Here is an 18693-nt window from a genome sequence, read left to right on the forward strand (position 1 = left end):
CCATCAAAGTTACATTAATTTAATAACCATCTGAATGTCTCCTATGTGCCTGGTATAGTGTTGGGGAAATAAAAAGCAGACTCTAGGCCTTTAGGAGACTTAACAATTCAGTGGAATCTGAAGCAGAGGATAAAACTAACACCCAATCTTAGGGCTAATTTCAGTAAGTCAAAGATCAGGGCTGATATTAGAATGGTAGAAAGGAACTGGGGAATTAGAAACAGAGAGAAAGAGAGCATGAGACAAGGGGATGGCAGAGGGAGAAGGAAAAGCTCTCTTTCCCTCTCTCAAAGAAATAAATAAAATCTTAAAAAATAATCAAGAGGTCTTGGGTATGTGTGGAAAGTGTGGAATAAAAAAGATGGGATAATCACAACTATTTCAAAGTTTTGAGACCATATGACTAGAAAGATGACAGGTGGTTTTTCTAATGGAGGTAGAAAAATATGTAATTTTGGTGGGGAGAGCAGGCAGTTGGCAGAAAGAGAGGCAATTCATGAGTTTAGATTTAGATATTTGCAGCTTGAAGCAAGGCTGAGATGGGAAAGTAAAAATACCTGAGCAGGGCTCACCCTATAATTGCTACTCTATTGTGTGTTCAGTAGAGGGATATTGTGGTAATGGTAACTGTGATATGCAATGGTCACAGGTTCAGCGCTGATTTTTTTCCCTGCTGTGTGGCCAGAGCCTAGCATGGTTCCTGGACTATGGCACATATTCAGTGCAAGCCTTTGGATGGGTAAATGAAGAAACAAGGAACCAGATCTAATATGATTTCTTGATCTACTACTTACCTGATGTGTGTGCCCACAGGTAAGATAGCAACTTCTCTAAGGCTCAGTTTCCTTGTCTGTAAAGTGAGGATAACAACAGCTATCTCATAGGATAATTCCTGACTGCTAGCTGTATTTTTAAGAAAGATTTTACATACTTATTCATGAGAGAAACAGAAAGAGAGGCAGAGATGTAGGCAGAGGGAGAAGCAGACGCCCTGTGGGGAGCCTGATGTGGGACTCAATCCCAGGACCCTCGGATCATGACCTGAGCCAAAGGCAGAGGCTCAACCACTGAGCCACCCAGACACCCCAACTGCTAGCTGTATTAAAAATAGCACAAGGATTCTAGAATGATATATGAAAATACCATTACAGAATTATAAATGATGATAATTCATGATATATTTAATTAACAATGATCAAAGTCTTGTGAATGAGAAAGCTGAAAAAGACAAAACCTGGGACTTCCTACTCAGGGCCACTGGGCAGTCTCTGAAACTGGCCAGTTAGTAGACAGAAGAAAGTACAGATCTATCACTAAGGAGGTAAGAAGCTAACTAGAATATCATTCTAAATAACAAAGAGAAAGAGGTTATGAGAAAAATGTCAAGGACCACTAACAGTTTACCAGCCCTTACTATACCAGGCTGGGAATGCCAGGTACTGAGATTATTTCATTTAATCCTCATAGTAACTATCTGAGATTAGCATTAGTATACCCATTTGACTTAACAGAAAACAGGGCAGTTATATAACTTTATTCATTCATTAAATTAATATTTATGAACCACTAACTATCTGCCAGGGACTATTACAGATTTTTGGAATAAAAGAGTCAATAAAACAAAGTCTCTGCCCTTATGGAACTTACAATATTCATATGAGGAGAGAAGACCCAAAGAGATAAGCCAGTGATTTCTGGTGTACCAGACGCTAAATACAATGGAGAACAAGAGAGCAAAGCAAGGAGAACAAGACATGCAAGTGCACTGCCCAAGCTCACAATGCTAGAAAATCTCAATTATCTGGAGATCATGAGAAGGAAAATAGAGAAACAAAAAGCCAGTGGATTGAACAAGGTAAAGGTTATGGCCAGAAGAGGAAAGAGAAATGAAGTTTCTCACTAGAGTACTTTAGCAATGAAAAGAGAACTGGAACAGTATCTGGGTGTCTCAAATTCCCTTTTTTAAAAGATCTTTAAAGATACTGCTCAAACCACTTATAATCCTGGCCTACATATTAATGCTGGGTCACACTGAAACATTCCCTCCAATTTTCTTGCTTCCTTTCACCCAAAATAACAATAGGAAAGGAACCAGGCATATCTCTACTATGAGTAGGCCTGTCAGAGCCCTCTGTCAGCTCCAAAACAGCCCCCTCTCCTCTGGTACAGACAACAGGAAATGCAGACTCTGCTCCACAGAGTCTGATTATGGCTCTCAGAACTGATGGGAGTGTCATGCTTCTGAACATCACTCCATCACCATCACTGTCATCACCACCACCATCACTGTCATCACCACCACCATGACCACTACTATATACTGCCACCACTACTACTATCACTGCCACTGCCATCACCGCCACCACCACCATCACCATAGTTGTCACCACCACTGTCATCATCACCATCACCATCACCACCACCACCGTGATCACTACTATATCTGCCACCACCACTGCTGTCATTGTCACTATCATCACCACCACCACTGCTACCACCACCATCGTCATCACCACCACTGTCATCACTGCCACTATAGCCATCACTATTATTGTCATCACCACAACCACCAGCACTGCCATATCATTACCACCACCACTACCACTACCAACATCACCACCGTGATATAATTCAAATTAAAAGCAATTATAACAGAGAAATAGAAAATTTAGTTTTGTACTGATATTAGAAGAGCTTCTTCCCAGATTTGGTGACTGCAAAGTTGTAGCCAACCCATTAAAGTGCAACTTTTCTAAAATTTTTGGCGATCCTATATTTCTGGGACTCTAAACCATGTGCTGAGCCAATATATAGTATCATCTTGCAGTGGCCTTCCCTTGGAAGGTATATTGGAATTCAAAATAGCAAAATGAACAAAGCATTAAGATATTTTTCATAGCCTAAGGATAGTATCAAATCATAGTGTAATAATTTGTGAAGAAGCAATATTTTAGCATAGAAATTTTAAATTTATATCAACATTTCAATTATCTATAACTAAATTAAAAGATGAATGTGTTCCCTATCTCAGTGAAATACTTCTCCTTCTATCCAATTGCTCATGGAAGACATCTGACAGTTATTCTGACACTTTCCTCTCCCTTAAGTCCAATTAACATTGTATTATGAGGTCTTAAATTTCTTATTTCAAATAGCTTTTGCGTCTGTCCTCTTCCCTCCACCTCCACCACTACCACCTCAAGCCAAACCACTATAATCTGTCTTTTGGACTATCTCCATGGTCTCCCTACTCCCCCTCTACCCTCTCAAACCATTTTCCACAAAACTATCTGTCCCTACCCTTTTGCACACAGCACTTAGTGACCAAAATTCTTATAGTATTCTAGGATATCCTCGAGTATTTAGCACCTGTCCACCTCTTCAACCTCAATTCATACCATTCTCCCTCTCTGCTTCTAGTACACTAATATTCTTACAGTTTCTTACATGCACCATGCTTGTTTCCACCTCAGGCCTTTGTATGTGTTGTTCTGAGCCCATAATGCTGTTCCCTCTCCACTCTCTCTTCTAATTAACACATTCGTCCTGTAGATACCAGGTAGCTCACAATCAGGTCTCTCTTTTATATGTTCTTGTTGTATTCTGATCCTCATTTGCTCCATAGTCTTTAACTGTGTATTTGCATAATTATCTGATTGTCTCTCACTCAGGATGCTATATACTCTATGATTTTATGAGTCTTGCTTATTATTTTTATCTCTAGGGATAATGATGACATTTGGCACATAGTAGGTACTCATATATTTATTAATAAAGTATTCATCCTGGGGCACCTGGGTGGCATAGTCAGTTAAGCAACTGACTCTTGACTTTGGCTCAAGTCATGATCTCAGGGTCAGAAAATTGAGCCCTGCACTGGGCTCCGTGCTCAGGGCTGAGTCTGCTTGAGATTCTCTCTCCCTCTCCCTCTGCCCCTTCTGCTGCTGCTTCTCTCTCTCTCTCTCTCTGTCACATTCTAGCATAAATAAATAAATAAATAAATAAATAAATAAATAAATAAATCTTTCAAAAAATAAATATTCATCCCAGGGTTGTAGAGAGCTGCCAATTCTGGTATATTCCCAAGTGTATATACCATGATTATGATAAAACTCATGCTCTCTCCTCCATCTAGAGCATGCTAGCAGGACTGGCAGGATGGGATGAATCTCACTCCCACAAGCAGATACATTTCTTTCCTAGACGACCTGCTAAAGATAAGCAAGTGGTGCTCTAACCCACATTTAGAAAACCTGGGCAAAAAGAGTAAAAGGACAGCAGCCAGTACGCTTTTCAAGAGTGCATCAAATAGAACCAGAACCTTAAGGCTGAGCCAAGCTGAACCTTGAATCACTCGTAAGAGTTCAAGATATTCCACTGCATTAAATTGAGCTGCTATCTAGAAAGCAACATGGGATACACTAATGTATACCAGGATGACTGCTGCTGACTGTAAGACTGTTGTTTCCTGAAACTCTTTTGAAAACAAAAGGTATATCCCAAGAGGACAACCATCTGAGCAAAACATTCTTTATGTACAAACAATAGCTCTATATGCAGACACAGACAAGATGCCAATAAACTCCAGTAATATTATTAGCAACAATAACAACCGTCAAAACCAGTAATTAAAAAATTCCTTTCTCTGGGGAGTCTGAGCTATATTAAAAGCATTCTCTTATTGGTGTTTTTCTTTTAATCAGATTTCTGTGGACTAAGGAATACTAGGCAGCCACCTTCAAAAATAAAGAAATTAAGGCACTGAATTTAAAATGACCACCAAAGAGACTGCTGACAGAAAACAGAACTAGAGGTCAATAGATGTTCATGACTTTTCAACTCATATATGTACATGTCCAGGTCAATGAACTCCCATAGAGGGAGAAGAAAGATATGGCTAGAGGCAGCATGCTAATCTCTAATAATAATAATATGCCCTGACAGTAATTATTAGAACCCAAGCTTTGCCCCCTCTATACTCCTCTGAAGATTACAATCAATCAGTGTTATTAAAAACAGATTCCTGGGCCATAGTTACTGAATCTGTATTTCCAAAGGAGTGCATTGGTAACATGTATTTTACAAGTGGTTCAGGGGATTCCTAATTGGGAAATATTATCCTAAAGGTCCAGGTTCAGTAATCCAGGAGGATATCAGATGAGGGACTTCTGTGAGTGCAGGAGTGCGGGGAGTGTTTCTGACCTGGCCTCCTAGGGGACACACTGCAGAAGCAGGAAGTGTTATGTCCCTGGTGACACTATGAGAAATACTGAATACAAGGCGCTGAGCTGCACTGGAATAGATACTGCTCCTCACCTTGGTGGGCTGGAACAGAGCCCAGAAACAGCCAGAACCATACCAATGCCCAGAGAATGCGTGGGCAGTAAGACACATGAAGCCAGTGTCAGGACTGAGAGGAGAAAGGAGATAGAATTTCCATGAGTGTGGTTCAATAATACCTCATGAATCAGAAAGAAGAGTTTGGGAAAAGATATTGAGGACAGGGAATCCATTGGGAGCAGAAGTTCTAATACATTATTATTAATAATGATAGTAGCACTTGGTTTGCTGAGCTGGATACAAAGCACTTCCTTGCAACATCTCATTTTCTATTCGCTTAATATGTAATTATGAGACAACTGCTTCCTCTGCCAGGCAGTAGTCAGCCGAGGAGGCACAGTGGCCATAGCCGATGCTTCAGCTCCATGGACAGTTCTGCTCATTCAAATTATCCCCCTCTTAGCACCTGCCAAGTCTCTTCACTTTTCTGCCTCAAGGATTTTGTGAGGCAGAGCTCCTTCCCTCAGCCTGGAAGTGTGGGGGGAGTACCTCCTCTGGGGACAACCCTCAGCCAACAAAGAGGGGAATGTGTGAATAAACACTGTTGCCTCCCAACTTTCATAGGGATATACCTGAGAAATTTTTACAAGTCATCAGGGACTGATCTCCAGTTGACATAAGTGGTAACCTCAATTATGCACCTGCCTTCATTCAGCTCTTCCTCCTCCCCTATTTCCTGCTTCCTGGGATCACCTCTTTGTACCTAAGGCTTTCTATGAGGCTCTGCTTTCTGGAGGAATCTAACATGAGGAAGTGAGCAACATTACAAAGTAAACACAATACCTATCTTTCTGAGTCAGGGACAGGAAAAAAAGCATGCAAATGAAGGTTTAGTTTAGGGACAGATGAAGTGAAAGGGACAGGAGATCACAAATAATGGTGGAGGAGAGTGGCTAATTTGAATGAAAGGTAAATATTTAATGAATATTAAATCCTCATTCCACTGGGCACTGTGATATTACATCTGATTCTTGGCTTTCCAACATTCTAGCTTTTAAATTATGAATCAGGATAGCTCTAGGAATGAAAGAACTTAAGAAAAGGCACAGAAGACTTAAGTAAGTGTTAATATTAAACAAGCCTAAATCCTACCTGTTCCCTAATATAGGGAACATATTTTTCTCTTCCATAAAGAAGATATGAACCTCTAATTTCCACCTCTCCTCTTCCCTTTCCATCCTCACTACCACCATCACCTCCCACACGGACAATGCATTACCTCCTCTGTTTCTCTGCTTCCCCACAACACACACCACCTAGAGTGGTCTTTTAAAGATGCAAATCTGAGCATGTTTTTCTCCTGTTGATATCATCCAATGGCTTCCCTTGACTCCAACAAAATCTAAGATCCCTGGCTACAAGGCTCTGTGCAGTCTGGGCACTGCCAACTTTTCTGATGCCATCTAATACATTTTCTCTGCAGTTCAATTTCTCCAGCCCTTTGTCTACCTGTTGAATAAGCCAGCACCTCTATACTTGCTATTCCCAGAGTATCTATGCTACTTAGGATTCTCATTATCTTCATTTTAAACCAAACAAATGCCATGCATACCTGCAACACAATCCCATTCTTACCAATGTGATTTTGGCACAAGATAAACAGAACCTGGATTAGTGTTAGTCTGAGGGGCAAGGGTAAGTTAATGATCAGAAAGGCAAGTCAGGAGCCTGGTTCTCACATGCTTTCACATCACTCAAGTTTGACTAGGCACATTTTGGCAGTTACCTTAAAGCTGGTCCTCAATTCTCTTCTCTCAGTTCCAAGTTCTCTCCATGCCCCTAAATCATTCCAGCAGTATAGTGATTTTCTCTTCCTAGCACTTTTTATCTCCAATCTACTTCTGACAACAACCTTCCTTTCCCTGGGAACTAGCCCTCCACATACACATCCCAAGGGCTCTATAATGTCCGGATTTTTCAATAGGTTTAGTGAGGCCAAAGTTGTTTTCTTGTATTGGTGTTAAGTTCAAGGCTTTAAAAACCTCCTGAAATCTGGCGTTACTCCTGCTTCCACCTTCCCAGGTTTCTTCTCTTGGACCCCATTCCCTTCAAACGGGCTCTAGTATTTCCTTTGTCCCTATTATCTGCAGAGTCATACGGGTTCTCTTGATTAGAGCTCTATGCTGGGTAACCCTGAAAGGCTTGCACTGCTTAAAGGGTATAAAAAAGTCTTTCTTCTACTTTTATCCACAGAATAAAACAATCAAACAAAGAGGTGTCTAGGATACAGGTTCTGGTTTTCAGTGTCATCTGACCCTGGGAAAATCACTTTAATATTTGCTTTCTGATCCCAGCTAATCCAAACCATAAAAGCTACAGATACATTGAAAGTGCTTTTTAAGTTTCTTCTAGTTAACAATAATAATATTTAAAAGTTTCATTCTTCTATCATACTTTCCTAATATTCCTGTTCACCTCAAATTGAGATAAAATGGTTCAAAGAAATAGAAAATAAAACTACTGGGGATCCCTGGGTGCCTCAGTGGTTTGGCACCTGCCTTTGGCTCAGGGCGTGATCCTGGAGTCCCAGGATCGAGTCTCACATCAGACTTCCTGCATGAAGCCTGCTTCTCCTCTCTCTGTGTCTCTCATGAATAAATAAATAAAATCTTTAAAAAAAAAAAAAAAAGAAAAGAAAACTACTTAATATGATTGCAGTGACAGCAACAAATTTATTTATGGTTCTATATCCTAAACAGTGCATACTATGTTATTTCACTTATAAATAATTTTCCCAGTTACAAACAATAGGAACCCATTGTGGAAAATTTGGGAAACAAAAAGAAGATTTTAAAAATCAGCACACTTAATCATTTCACCTGAAAATAACTACCAATAAAATACTAATTTATGTCTTTCTAGTATATGTTCCTGTATATAACTGTTAAGCAAAAATAAGATCACCTTGTAATTCTGTTATATAATTGCTTTTTTCTTCATGTATAAATAAATCATGAACATGTATCCATATTAATAAAGACTTATAAAGCAGTTTTAAAAATCCACCATGAAGACTGATGTTTCTCAAGAGGGTGGTGGTATGCCCTCTAGAAAGCATTTAGGAAATTTAGGGGCTATTTTTGATTGGTGCAGAGGCTGGGAGAGACTACTGACATTCTGAGGGCTACAACCAAAGCTGCCAGAGTCCCTAAGATGTGCAGGGTAGTTCCACATATCAAAGAGTCGTTTCACACCTGGCATGCCTTCCAAATGTTCTCTGGGAACATTAGAGATAGAAGCAATATTCCCCTAGCACAATCTGAACTAGAAAACTGTAAGGGCTAGTGCATGAAACAGAAATATCTTTGGAGAAGGGGATTGGACTGAACGGTCTCAAACATTCCACCCAGAACCACTATCCTATGATGCTGACAAATACAGAAATCTAACCACATGACTTTCTTTCTAATTCTCTCAAAATTATCAATTATCCATTTTATTCCTATCTTCTTTCATGATCAGATAACTGATAAATTCATATCCCATGTCTCTTTTTAGTTTATGATTTCAAATCCCAAGCCTAGACAGCTTTACCCTTAAGCACAAACCACGGAAACTAAAACGGAAGTACACAAAAATATTTTTAAACAATTCTTACCACAGCAGTATCTATAAATATAAATTACAGAAGTAATCAAAATACACACTAATTTGGAATTTGTTACATAAATGATGGTATATTCACATAACAGAATATCTTACAGTCATTAATATTTTAGAATATTTTATGATATGGAAAAATATAATATTAAGTAGGACAAACAAGTTACACAGAAATGTCTAAGATTTCACATATATTAAAAATGTATATGTATATAAAAAATTACATATATAAAATAAGTTGGTTAAAGATAAAGAAAAATTTAAAAAAAGAAAAATACAGAGAAAGGATGAGTGGGAGCTGTATATGTCACTATATATGATTTGAGTAGATGTGGATGTGGATGTGTTTGTGTGTGCGTGTTTAGTATTAAACATTAGTCTTGAAAAAGAATAAACTTGTAAATGAATACTATGACAGAAACACTGCAGTAGCCATTGCCTCATTGGGAAGATAAAGAGTGAGTTAAAGAAAAACCTCATTCCCATGACGTCAGGAACCCTCAATGCCTAACCAGCTGGTCATTTTTAAATTAGATTTAAGTTTATATGCATACTCTGTCTCCTATAATCACTATTGAAATTTGTCTCCTAAATTTAGTCCAAGATAGGCCAAGAAGTTTTCTAAGATGTTGAGGTATTAAGGACAAATTTTTTCGTTCCATCTCCTAGAAATATTATTTGTAACACAAAGCTATGATACCAAAGTTTGTAAAATACGTTTCTTGTAGAAAATTGTATATTAGAATATTCATTATGAAAAATTAAATTTGTTCTCCTTAGCCATAAATGAAGCTGAGGTTGGTGATAATTACCCCATTACTCTATTATTCAACTTACATATGAAGATTGTATAGTCAGAATGCACAATGCATTCTCGTCTAGCTTTATACCCTGGAGCCTGTTTGAAGTGAATTCAATCTTAATGTATCAGGAAGCCCCTTTCCTAAACAACTTTTTATGCCACATTAAAGCAATAGCAACAATATAAGGAGTACACTAGTGATGAGCACAGTGTGATATATGAAAGTACTGAATTACTATATTGTATGCCAGAAACTAATAGAACACTATATTTAACTAACTGGGATTAAACAAAAACTTAAAACAATAACAAAAATACAAAAACATACACTAAAATGGATGACCATAGTTATATTGAGGTAGTAAGATTACAAGAAATTTTTATTTCCTTGGATTTTTTAATATTTTCCAACATAACCATGTTCCATTTATTATATTTAATCAGAGAATATCTCCGAGTTTCTCACTTATCTTTTTGGCTAACCACTGTCCAGTGAAAGTGCTAACAATTTATAAACTAACCAAGGGAAGGCAATAATAATAATAATAATAATAATAATAATAATGATGATGATGGAGGGTTTCATTCCCAGAATAATCAAGTGTGGGCTCTTTATCAGTTCAAGGGGTTGGTGATTTGGTGTACGATATTTTTGTGCTCTACAGCAGGAGGAGGAATTATTTTTATCTGTGACTGCAAGAGCTTGTTTTATTAAGCTAAAATCTTTCCACATCTAATCCTTTAAACATCTAGAATGTCAAGCATGTTTAGTATTAGAGCCAGAAGAGGATGGAAAAATCATCTGACCCAAACTCAAGTTAAAGGGGACTGAGCGATTTGTATGAAGTGACTAAGGTCACCTGAAAGACATGAGATAAGACTGCATTTCTTAATTTGAATGTTCTTTCCATTCAACCAGATTGTTTCTGTGCCCATGAAGATGGAGGCAGGATCAGGGGATGAAGAAGAGGCCTCACTATATGGCTTCCTTCCTAGGCAAAGTAAGCATTTCAGAGCCCACTCGTCATCCAACTATATAGCAGGGAGTCTCAAAACATTATCAAGACAAAGTAATTTTTTTTGTTTATACCTCATTGTTCTCCTCCTCCTCTGCTATTAGAAAGAAAGAAAGAAAAAAGAAAGAAGAGAGAAGGAGGGAGGGAGGGGAAGGAGAAGGGGGTGGGGAAGGAAAAGAGAAGAGAGAGGAGGGAAAGGGAGGGGAGGGGAGGGAAAGGGAGGGGATAGGAGATGAGAGAAGAGGAGGGGAGGGGAGGGGAGGGGAGGGGAGGGGAGGGGAGAGGAGAGGAGAGGAGAGGAGAGGAGAGGAGAGGAGAGGAGAGGAGAGGAGAGGAGAGGAGAGGAAAAGAAATCCTAATAAGAACATGTTGGCAACATGCAGAGTCCTTGCTCTGGTACAGTCCAAGAAGGCAGATCTTGTCTACTATGTTATTAAAAATCTCTGGGTCCTCTTTCTTTTACTCATTCTTTCTCTTTTTAGCAGAGATCATTAAGATTTTTCTTACTTCCACAAGAAAACACTTAAATAAGAAACAATTAGCTATTAAAATAAACACAAATTGTCTATGTCAAAAACAAAAGCTGAAAGGATTTATTCCCCATGGAAAAGCTGCTGGAAAAGCTGCTGCCAACAAAACTTCCTCTTTCCATAAAGCAACAACACTTTGTCTTTCTTCTGGAATGTCACAAAAATAGTCAAAGCCACCAAACACCATTATTCTTGCTAATACACCAATCCTCAACCCCCTCTAACTGGGGACTTCCAGATGAAGAGGCTAATAAACTCCAATTCACAAATGTAACCACCAACTTAATTAGTAGTGACACAATGCTATAGAATAGCTCCTATTTATACAGACAAGGTCTTTAATGACATTAAAAGTTTAATGCTGTCATAAATTTTAATACAATATTTTAAACACAAGTGAGTTAATCACTCTCAAAAGTAAATTTACTTAGCTAGCTAAGAAATCCCCAGCTTCATTAGTATTCTGTTATATTCATAAATCCTCCTTTGTCATATCTGAGGGTTCATAGGATTGGCACTGGCTGTAGCTGTATAAAAAAATAAATCAAACTTATGCATATTCATCAAGTGACTGCTCTGAACAGATTGATGGAATTTGTCTTGGCTCTGTTATAAGGGGGGGTGAGGGTTTAAGCAAATCATGGTCTCACTAGGTGTCAAACTAGAAAATGAGAGGGTTGTATTAAATGATTAGCAAGGCTTCATTCTTGCTCTAACCAAATGCAGTTCTATAATATTACATGTTTTGAAAAGCTCCAGGTACTGAAGAGCATACCAGAGTAGGGTAATACATAGCCCCTCCATTCAGATGCAATGAAAATCCAAGTTAAAATGTAAATACATCATCTTGGAAAGGAGACAGTATCAGACATTACCTTATTAGGGCTTAGCTCCAGGCAGCTAGAGTACCCAGGATGAGCAGTTGCTGGGAAGAAAAGGATTAAAGCAGGCATTATAAATCAAATGCCTGTAGAAGCCAGGCAAGGAGCATAAATAAGCAGGTGGATCTGGTTGGAAGTTGTGGAAAAATGGACAGCTGCTCCTCAGCTCCAGCTAATTGTTGTTAATAGGAATATAGACCCTGGGTTATCCCATCTTTCGTTTTTCAAAAAGAATCTCCCAAATCTATAAAATCTTATGAATTTTAAATATTGAATCAAAATATTTTAAAACATTCTACAAGGCAAATATAGATTTCTACATTAGATAAACCACAAGATCAAACTTAAGATCTCTGCTGTGGGGCACTGTACAAGGAATTAATATAAGGACAGAGGAGACATGGAAAATAGGAGGAAGGATACAATGAAAGAGGATCGAGGGGTGAAATCAGTCTGAGGTTGTCTCTGTTGAAGAACAAGCAAACTGGGAAGTAGAAAGGGGTTATCCTAGGATAGTGTTTCTAAACTTTTTTGGGGTCATGAGTACCACAAGAGATTGTGCTGAATGCTTTAGAGATTTTCCCTGGAAAACTAAGCTTTTATATAGTAGGCAAAATAACTGCCCACACGCACACTAAGGTGCCTGTCCTCATTTTTTGTCCTACTCTGCATGTTACTCTACACGACAAAAGGGATTCTAAAGATATGGTCCTTCAAGTTAAGGACCTTGGCCCAATCCAATCCCATGAATCCTTAAAGTCAGAAAATCTCTCTTGGTCATGGTCAGAGGGAGATGTATGGAAGATGCTCAGAGATGTAATGTTGCTAGTTTTGCAATAGAGGAAGGGGCACAAGCCAAGCAATATAGGTAGCCCCTGGAAACTGGAAAAGGCAAAGAGACAGGGAGTCCAGAAAGGAATGAAGGCCTACTGACACCTTTATTTTAGCCCTAGGAGACCCATGTTGAATATCTACAGAACTATAAGATTATAAATGTGTGGTGTTTTAAATCACAGATTTGTGGTCCCTTGTTACAGTAGCAACAGAAAGCCAATTATAATATATACACTCAAACTTTGGAAAAAACGTTCATCAACTTCCCTGAAGCTCATCCACAGACACAGATATAGGCTTTTTGTGCTAGAAAGGGCTTAATATACAACATGGTCTGAAAGCTGAAGGTATGAAACTATTTTTCCTTGGCATACATGCAAAGATCAATTCCTGCCTCATAACACAATGAGCTCCAAAGTCTCACTTCTACAAGGATGGATTCATTCTCTGAAGACTAACCACTCTTTTGAGTCTCATTGAAATGACATATGACCCCTTGATTGACAGAAAGATCTTTCTTCCCTTTTTCAAAGTGTTTATTATGCACAATTCTCCCCCCACCCCCAAGAAGGTGACATTTTATACCTGCTGAGATTTAGCTTGGCCCTTTCCATTACTTTGAGTCAAACCCAGGTCTAGAGCATCCTGTTACAGTATCATGTCTCTATCAAGATCTTATTAGGTACCATATGCCTGAACCTGGCCAAATGCTGGCTTAAAAGGGAAGAGAAGTGTTATCAGGAATGTGAACTACCTGACTCAAAGTTGTTTTTAGCCTCAGATCTCATTTCACCAGTTCATCAAGTTTCACAATCCCTGTAATATTTTGAGATTTTTTTTTTAAAGTTTCATTAGAATGTCCCTAGGTAACGCTACCATGGCTGTGACAAATAACTCAGCCTAATCTAAATACTGAACTTAACAGTACCAGACATAAGTGGCCTAACACCATTTCTGATCTGACACTTAACTCCAGATCCTGTGATTGCCAACACTGGAGTACAAAATAGTCTGGAATGGGGGCTAGCTCAGAAAGCTAGATCTCATCAAAGTAGAACCTGGAACCTAGAAGGAAAAAAAGAAAAGGACAAGGTATTTGGGGTTCTATGGAGGTTGGCTAAGATGTAGAAGTGGCAAATGTGTTGTGGAGAGACAAACCTGACTTAATGAGGAAAGCTGCCCAGTGAGCCTGTCTGTATTTAGTTCCTTTCACTGACATGCAGAGGAGGCCTAGGAACCTCCTAAGAAGATACAAACTTGTGTATATCCGCATCTCTGTTTTTCTGAGAAAAGGTACCATAGATCTGAAATCCAAATTCAATTATCACTCACCATTCCCAAATACAAGAATTGCTGCCCAGTATATTTCCTTATCAAAACTATTCTAATTCAGTACTCTTGCCTCTGACTAATCATATGTAAATTATTCTCATCACAGAATACTGTTATATTTCTGACTTGCCCTCTGATAACAGTAATATAACCACCTATCTTCCTTACTATAGATGAGATGTAAAGTGGTTTCAAGTTACCAAACACCAAGTATCTTTGAGAAGGTAAACTTCTAGTATAATTTTTCTTTATTAGCCTCTGTGGATATCTACCCCAAAGGGCTGCCACTCATTCCATACAATAAATAATTTTGCTTTGTTTTGTTTTGTGTTACTATTTTGAAATATGCATGGGTATATAATTGGCCACGTTCTTGGAAAAAAAAGGCAGTCACCAGTCTGGTAGAAGGGAAACAGGGTCACTATGCAAAATTGGTTGTAGTCAGTCTAAAACAGCTTCATTATAATAAGGATTCAAATAAGAAGGAGAATGGCCAGATCAGCAGAGAAATGACAAGGTTGAGTCTTACCTGACCTGAGGTCACATAAGAATAAACAGAAAAGAAGTGGCAATTTGTGAGGTGGGAAATACAAACACCTATGAATCCAATGGGAGACTGGGTCATCTTGCTTTTGGGCCCCTCCAACCTTTTGGGGATCTATGATTCTAAATTTAGCATGTTGAATATTTTAAAGCAAAATTACATACCACAGCCAACTTCTCTATAGTTGTTGATTCATTTAGGCTGTGCTGCCATAAAAAAAGTATCTAAAGGTCATGCTCAGAAGCACAGCACTCTCTTCCTACTGAGTGAGGGCTATGATTACGCTGTACACATGATCCTACAAAGACAGCTGACAAAACTAGCAGCTGAATTCTTTCTTCTGTTTATTTCCAGAAAACTCTTTCCACAGACAGCTGCAATGCCAGGCTCCCATCAGAATGCCATGCCAAACTTGCTACAGACAGCTTTCCACCTACATCCTTGCCCTGGACCCAGGGCTATCTCCAGCAGGTCTAGCAGACCAGAGAGGCCAGCTCTGGGCTGCTTCAAGTACCTCAAGGACACTACTTGGATCAGCACAGAAGCCACACCTGCTGCTCTGTAATCAAACATTTATAGGTTCAAATGCTGGCTCAGATTTTTCACTTGTATAACATCAGTGCCTCACTGAATCCCAGCCTCAGGCTTCTTCTCCATAAAATGGGGCTATAGGTACTCATTTTATGAAGAAATGGAGAAGGCTAAATGAGATAATATGTGAAAAGAAACTGGCTTGATATCTACACTCTCATCACTAATTATCATCACAGAGGAAAATCTAGTCATCTCTAGCATAGAATAAAAGAAGACAAAATGAAATCAGTATTTCTTTCGCCAAGACTATATCCTCTCCTCTCTGAGCCATAGGCTGATTATCTACTAAATGAAGGCAGAGACAGTAGGTTATTTACATTTCTCTTGAACTCAAACTCAATAATACTCTCTTACAACCTCTCAAAGCAGCTGCTGTGACTTGTAAGGAATGCCAGTCAAAATCAGAAAGCCTCGCCTCTTGTGTGGGAGTGGCAAACACCAGCATTAGCATTTCTGGGAAAGCAACACTAGGCACAGCACAAATTCTGACAAAAAAGGCCCACCTTTGTGGAACTAGCACTGTTTCTTGGCACCTGAAGGAGTGGTTTTGTGGACTCTCGTGGGCTGGCGTTCCTGTTCTCCCCCGACACTCTGGCTGGCTGGGTACCACATGCTCTGTCTCCTGCAAGAAGAAACAACAAAAGTAGAGGAACTGTCAGTAACCACCACACCATCATGTTCCACAGCCTTCTTCAGCTGGGAGTGGGTCTCAGGGCAGGAGAGCACAAACAAAACACACTCTGCCGACCATAGTTGAAGAAGGGGGCCAATAGTAATTTGAAATTTAAGAAACCTTTTTCTATTAGTCAGTTGCTATAAGATTATATGCTATAATCTTATAGCTATAAGATTATAGCAACTAATAAAGAATAAAGAGAAAAATAATAAAAAATCTAATGTTCAAGAGATATGATACAACCACATCATGAAAATGTTCACATTAAAAATATTATAGCAGAGTATTGAATAAATAGATCTATCTGAAGATATAATTTCTAGAATATTTATAGCGTTGGCTCATTTTTGTAAAAACAAACATATGTATGAATACACACACACAGATTGATATACTAAAATCTTAACAGTGACTAACTCTGAGATGTCAATTCTTTTTTTATAAATTCCAAACCCCAAGCATGCTTGATCTTCCTTCTCCCTCCCTCTAACACACATACACATACACACACACACACACACACACACACACTTGCCATTAGCTATGCTACGTCCAAACAAATTACTACATTGGTCATCCCATGATGCAATCTATGCATTACTTTAGAAGAACTCCAGAATGCTAAACTTTGTAGAGAATATCATAAACATATCCAAGCTAAAATGAATCTGGATTCACTACAAGGAGACATACACTAAAAATGAAAGATTTATATACAATCAACAGTTGAACCACTATAGTTTTTGAGCTGTATCAAAACTCTAATTGGCAAGTTTTCAGTTGCAAAAATAGCCCCTCTTTACCTGACAAAAGAAATACTAAAATTAAATCAGTGAGAAATTCAGTAAATTCAGATGGCTATTGTTATGCAGTGAAAATACTCCTGTGTTGCAATACATTTGAGTCTGACTGGTATACTATGGCTGCAATATAGACCAAGCTTTCCTATTTGGAGTGTGGGTTAAAGTCAGTACAGGTGCCAATGTCAAGTGTCTCAGAAGTCACTTTTACAAAACACTAGGATAATGTGGTAGGGCATTTTGCAAAGTAGTCCTCACAAGTCTCTAAAACAAAATTATGGGTTGCCTGGGTGGCTCAATTGGTTAAGCATCTGCCTTTGGCTCAGGTCATGATCTCAGAGTCCTGCGATTGAGCCCTGCATCAGGTTCACTGCTCAGTTGGGAGTTTGGTATAAATCATCCTGAATACTAATGAAGAGAGCAGACTCTGATGCAAAACAAGCATAATTGTAATGATAGATGTTGCACTTTCCAATAACAAAAAGATCATGCTCCAAAGTGCCGACCTCCAAAACCCCCTCATATCAGAAACAAATTCAACCTCTTTCTGAAAATGCTGAACGGGTTCCAAAGTTCCTATGAATTTGGAAAATCTTTGGTTTGTAAGAAAAGGAATAAATATTTTTCAGTTTAGTCCTTTCCACTCCATTATCTCTTCATGGAATAGCCCCACATGAACCAATAGCCCCAGCAAAGCTCACACAGGAATGAGCCTTCAAGTGATTCTAACTTGTAGGCTACGTGTCTTCTAGCTGAGGCTCCAGACATCATGGAGCAGAAACAAGACCTCCTTATTATTCCTAACCTACAGAAACCACAAGATGTAACAAGTGATTATTGTTATTTTAAGTGTTGGGGTTGTGATGCAACTATAGATAACTAAAACACCACTACCTTTTCTCTTATTCTAAGACACTACCAATTATAAAAGCCACCATCAGTTTAAATAAATAACAGCTTTTTAGGAAAAGAAAATTAATGCCACTTTAAGTGCATCCATCAATTTTAAAGTGCACTCAGATATGAGAAAAATCAAAGTGTGAAAAAAATGTGTGTGTTGGTATCAAAAAAATTCAGAGCATGCGCATTAGAACATGGTACTATGTGTGACACAAAAGAAGGTTGGTTAGTAAGACACACCAGAAAAGGCCACTTCTGATCTAGAAGTTACTCAATAACCTCACAGAAAGTAGGAGAATAAACCCCAATTTTACTCAGGTTTTTAAAAATAATTTCATGCTTTTCCTTAAAGAGAGAGGCAGAAGGAAAAGGGATGTCACTCTAATTTAATAACAGTAGCTTCCAAAGGTATTGTGCTGCCAGGTATCACTTATTCCTAAGGACATAGAGGAAAAAGTATATAACAAGAACAATGATACTCAATCATGCTTATTGGCCTCTGTAACAGAGATACTCATGAGAGACAAGGATTCACCCTCTTGGTGAGTTCACATCCCCATTCCAGTTGGGCTCCACCACCTGACCAGTGACAAGGTTAACTAGGGCTGCCAAAGAAAGTTCTTAGAATAGATAAAGTACTCATGTATGATTGAGAGAACATATTTTCTGGATCCCTGGGTGGCGCAGCGGTTTGGCGCCTGCCTTTGGCTCAGGGCGCGATCCTGGAGACCCGGGATCGAATCCCACGTCGGGCTCCCGGTGCATGGAGCCTGCTTCTCCCTCTGCCTGTGTCTCTGCCTCTCTCTCTCTCTCTGTGACTATCATAAATAAATAAAAATTA

General features: G+C 38.8%; 1 protein-coding gene across 10 annotated transcripts in view; it reads right to left on the reverse strand.

Moving 5' to 3' along the window:
* Positions 1–18693, reverse strand: part of FAM13C (family with sequence similarity 13 member C) — a 250712-nt gene that overhangs the window by 77434 nt on the left and 154585 nt on the right. For all 10 annotated transcript variants that reach the window (XM_049108946.1, XM_025435129.3, XM_035715378.2 and 7 more), the window contains one exon: positions 15980–16098. In XM_049108946.1, the coding sequence (XP_048964903.1) occupies positions 15980–16098 (119 nt within the window). The remainder of the gene's footprint in view (positions 1–15979; positions 16099–18693) is intronic.

This window comes from Canis lupus, chromosome 4 (genome assembly GCF_003254725.2).
Source record: "Canis lupus dingo isolate Sandy chromosome 4, ASM325472v2, whole genome shotgun sequence".
NCBI lineage: Eukaryota > Metazoa > Chordata > Mammalia > Carnivora > Canidae > Canis > Canis lupus.